This window comes from Lygodium microphyllum, chromosome 27 (assembly GCF_053477565.2).
Source record: "Lygodium microphyllum isolate KBCC chromosome 27, Lygodium_microphyllum_v1.1.10, whole genome shotgun sequence".
In the NCBI taxonomy this organism is placed as follows: domain Eukaryota; kingdom Viridiplantae; phylum Streptophyta; class Polypodiopsida; order Schizaeales; family Lygodiaceae; genus Lygodium; species Lygodium microphyllum.
Genome location: NC_141161.1, coordinates 110,987,532 through 110,991,665, shown reverse-complemented (window position 1 = coordinate 110,991,665; position 4,134 = coordinate 110,987,532). Strand labels below are relative to the sequence as shown.

Genomic DNA, 4,134 nt, shown 5'->3' with positions numbered 1-4,134 from the left:
ATTTTGCACCCCCCACCATGCCCTCCCTCCCTCCCTCCCTCCCTCCCTCCCTCCCTCCCTCCCTCTCTCCCTCTCTCTCTCTCTCTCTCTCTCTCTCTCTCTCTCTCTCTCTCTCTCTCTCTCTCTCTCTCTCTCTCTCTCTCTCTCTCTCTCTCTCTCTCTCTCTCTCTCTCTCTCTCTCTCTCTCTCTCTCTCTCGTGTTGCATTGGGAGACTTAAATTGTGAAGAGCAATGTTCATGGATAATTTTTTAAACTCTCCATGTGTTTCTAGACCACCATTTTCAAGAGAGATACACCTACAGCTTTAGGTCTTGAATTTGAACCCCTCAACTTGTGAAGTATAATTGACGTGAGTTCCCCCCAAAACCTCCCCAAAGAGGAGACTGCACTTGATTTTCAAAATTTAGGCTAAGTTCACACTCATAGCTCACACAAATGAGTTATGAGTATTCATGTGCGTGAGCACTTTAAAAATGTGGCATAAGGACTAAAGGAGCCCTGTTAACCTGAGTGTGACAAATGGGAAAATGCATGTTATTGGGGTCTAATGAGACTCAAAATGGAAAAGGATGAGATGAATGAATGTGATTGGTAATAAGAAACAAGAATCTAGTAAACAAGACAAGAGGGACGAATTGTGGTCTTCGAAACCAAGAAGGAACTTGGATGACACATGAGAGTTGGTAAATTGCATGCATGCTTAATTTGACACATCAACACTTTCTTTTTTACATGTTTTTACTTAAGCACATGAAAGGTACGTCATATGTGTGAGGTATCAAGGGCTAGCATGAACTTTTGTGATCGATTGCTTTAAAAGAATTACATTTTTCTTTTCATGTGATTTTGCCCATAGTGTGAACACTTATGGTAGATCTCCTCCAATTTGCTAAAACCTCCACCACCTTAGTGTGAACCTACCCTTAAACATGAAATGATATGATTGTATTAAAGTAGACATATCTTAATATGCAATCCCTTGTACCCTCTAGCATGAGTCTAAGAGTGGCTTCCCAAACGGTACATACTACAAAGGGCAAAAACTCTAATGTCTTGAGAGGCTTGCTCCCAACCCGACCCGTTCCAAGCCTAGGATACCAAAAACACACAACACCTCTAAATTGTCACTTCTATCCTACATTCCAAGTTTGGCTAAGATCCCATTCCACAAATCTTTAGCCTACCATCCTTCCCAAAATATGTATGTTAGGGTTTTCTTTCTTACACATGCACACTTCCCATTGAAAAGGCCTCTTTTTTTCTAGTTTTACCATTGGACACAATGCTCCATGACTACTCTCTAGACACGTACCTTTTTTAAAGGGGTGCAGATCCAAGTCTTCTTAAAGCTTATCGACTACTTGAAATTTGCATTTCCCAAGCCTTGTTGCACTATTTCACTACAAAATCCTTACTACTCAATGTCCTTCTAATTAACCCCGTGTTCCATGTTCTCACAATTTCCTTGCCCTCAAACTTGATCCTTGGGCTCTTATTGAAGTCTCAACTACTCTTGATGAACTGACATGGAGAGTAGTTCAAATATGAGAGGTGTAGACTAACAATTAAAAAAAAAAGAGTTCCAAGGAAGGATTTGAACTCCCATCGTTATCTACCTCACCTACAGTCACCACATGGACTAGTTCACCAATGCAATAAGGAGGATAGAAGCACTATTTGTTCAGTATTTCACCTATAATCATGGATGTGTGGAGTGAGTTGGTGGGATGGCCATCAACCGAGTTTGAAATGGCCCTAAACCATCATCACAACAACAAAGATTTCATGAACCTCAATGTGCAGTGCTCTCACGGCTCATCTTGGAAGAGACGTTGATCCTCAATCACCCTTTCCTCAGAAGGCCTCCTTGCTTTGTTTCATGAATAGTATGTTAGTTACTTTTTTGGCCTTAAATCTTGTAGCTTTCCTCCATATTTTGCCTCTTCACACACTAAAATGGCTTGAATGCATTCAAGTACACCCATAAGAAAATGAAACATATATTTATATGTTTTTAGCACACACCATTACACCAAAGCATACACTCTTCAATTCACATAAAATGATCACTCACAAGTACACATTATGCACAATGCATGTATAGTAGGCCCAATGAAATAAAATATACACAAGAACTTTGGGTCATAAATATATTAGTTTCTTAAAAATAAATATAAATATTAAAAAGAAATATAAATATACACAAGAACTGGGAGTGATGTCCAATATGCAATATGATGCCTCCCAGTACACTGTCGACTTAGCTGATCTCTATGGTGCGACTACATGTTGTAGGCTTTTAGCTATTTTCTTTCCCGGCTCCCCTTGGGAGTGGAGACTTTTCCAAAACGACACGGTCCTGATTAAAGAAGTCTTTGCGAGAGAGTCGATGGCGAACACCGAAGGAGCGGCAGCGTCTAGCGACGGTGATATGGCGTGTTTCTACGAGGAAATAGACAAAAGCCGGCCACACGAGATGCAGTGGAGGCAGTGGCAGCAGGAAGAGAAAGGGTACAGGTGGCTCGTGGAGATGCAGGAGGAGACACTCAGGACACGGCAGAACGAGCTGTATCAGCTGCTGGGCATGTTCGCGGTGATGCAGGCCATCATCTTCTCAGGGGTGGCACAGGCCGGGTCGTCCAGGCTGCACAGCTGCGGGGACGCCGCCACGCCCATCTTGCTCTCCCTGGTCACCTTCGTGGCCACCACGGCGGGCGTCTGCCACAAGCTCGCCGGTATCGGGGAGCTGCTGCACTCCATCCGCGTCCACAAGGCCCGCGCGGACGCCGTCTACGGCATGATGGTGGTCATGAAGATGCGAGGACTCTCCTTCGACCTCGACCTAGACGCGCACATCCATCCCTGGTCACCCGCTGCAGCGGTCGATCATCATCATCACCATCGTCATCGGTTAAGAGATAAGGGGTCAACTACTAATTACAGGATAGTCCTCGGGCCCGGCTGCGGCCATGTCTTCTCCCCTTGGGGCATCACCCTCCTCTCCTTCCTTGCCCTTCTCTCCTTTGTTGTCATCGTCTCCTACACCAGTATTCTCTGTGCGCAACACCTACAGTCGAAATCTTGTTCCTCCTGTTCGGCCGCCGCCCCAGCTGCGGGAGGACATCGGTGAAGAGTCCACCAGGTGAATATAGTCATACTCAATTGTCCGATCTCTGTGAATTCATATTAGTGATAAGCAGCTACCTCTTCGCAGAGAGAGAGAGAGAGAGAGACTGTGTTTGTGTTTCCGTGTGCGGTGAGAACTCTGTAACTAATAAAATTGAATAAACTTATTGGAAGACCCTCTTTGCAGACATCTGGCAAAGCGATAGGGAACCGAGAAGTACACTGCCCATGGCGAAGTTCCAGAGACGGGGCATAAGCAGCAACGCGTGTACGCCTCTATTTAACTCCAGTATTAAAGATCTTGTATCTCTCGTAGTTAATATGTTTTGAAGCTCAACTAGTCAAAAAGTAAAAATATGACTACAAAGTCGTTCAATGGAGCTAGCGTGCTCTAAAGTCCATTCGGTAGCTCATCTTGTAATTCCGGTCTACCTCCACACGTTGATAATCTAGTTGATAAGCTTTCTTCTATAACGTCTTTAATAGAGAAATCATTGCATGAACCAAGTTTTCTTTGTGAATAATCTTTATTTTTAGATTCTCTTTATACACACAAATATAAATATATATTTTTTCGAGGAGTTTACATTATACAACATGTAAGATATTATGTGAGTTTAAAATAAAATGTATTATATTTAGTAGAATTTATATGATTATATTTATTTTAAAATAATTATAATTATAAAAAATATAAGTTTAATAAAGTAAAAGTGATCATTTGATAGTTTTATATCATGTAAAGATAAAGTATTTTTTAATATTCTTTGAATGCATGTTATATAGATAATTTTTTATAGATAGATATTTCGAGCATTCTTTTTTCTCTCACTTTCACACACACATACACACACAAAGTTGCAATTTATACCGAGGACAAACTTTTAAGATCTAGATTCTTAATTATTTGATATCACGAGGCATATTCCACGGTGAATTCCGTGAGATTTTGCAGTGGATTTTGTAAAATTATATTTATTATCTAGGCTTATACACAAGGTGGATTC

At 41.7% G+C, this 4,134-nt stretch overlaps 1 protein-coding gene across 2 annotated transcripts; it reads left to right on the top strand.

The window, feature by feature from the left end:
* Positions 1-2,242: 2,242 nt before the first annotated feature.
* Positions 2,243-3,630, top strand: LOC148012711 (uncharacterized). Of its 2 annotated transcripts, none has more exons than XM_087669675.1 (2): positions 2,243-3,143; positions 3,302-3,630. In XM_087669675.1, the coding sequence occupies exon 1, from the start codon at positions 2,391-2,393 to the stop codon at positions 3,129-3,131; it is 741 nt and encodes a 246-aa protein (XP_087525801.1). In that variant the 5' UTR covers positions 2,243-2,390; the 3' UTR covers positions 3,132-3,143; positions 3,302-3,630. The 2 variants fall into 2 exon arrangements, with proteins under 2 accessions (XP_087525801.1, XP_087525800.1); XM_087669674.1 differs by having other exon boundaries at positions 2,244-3,143; positions 3,315-3,630.
* The last annotated feature ends 504 nt before the right edge of the window (positions 3,631-4,134 follow it).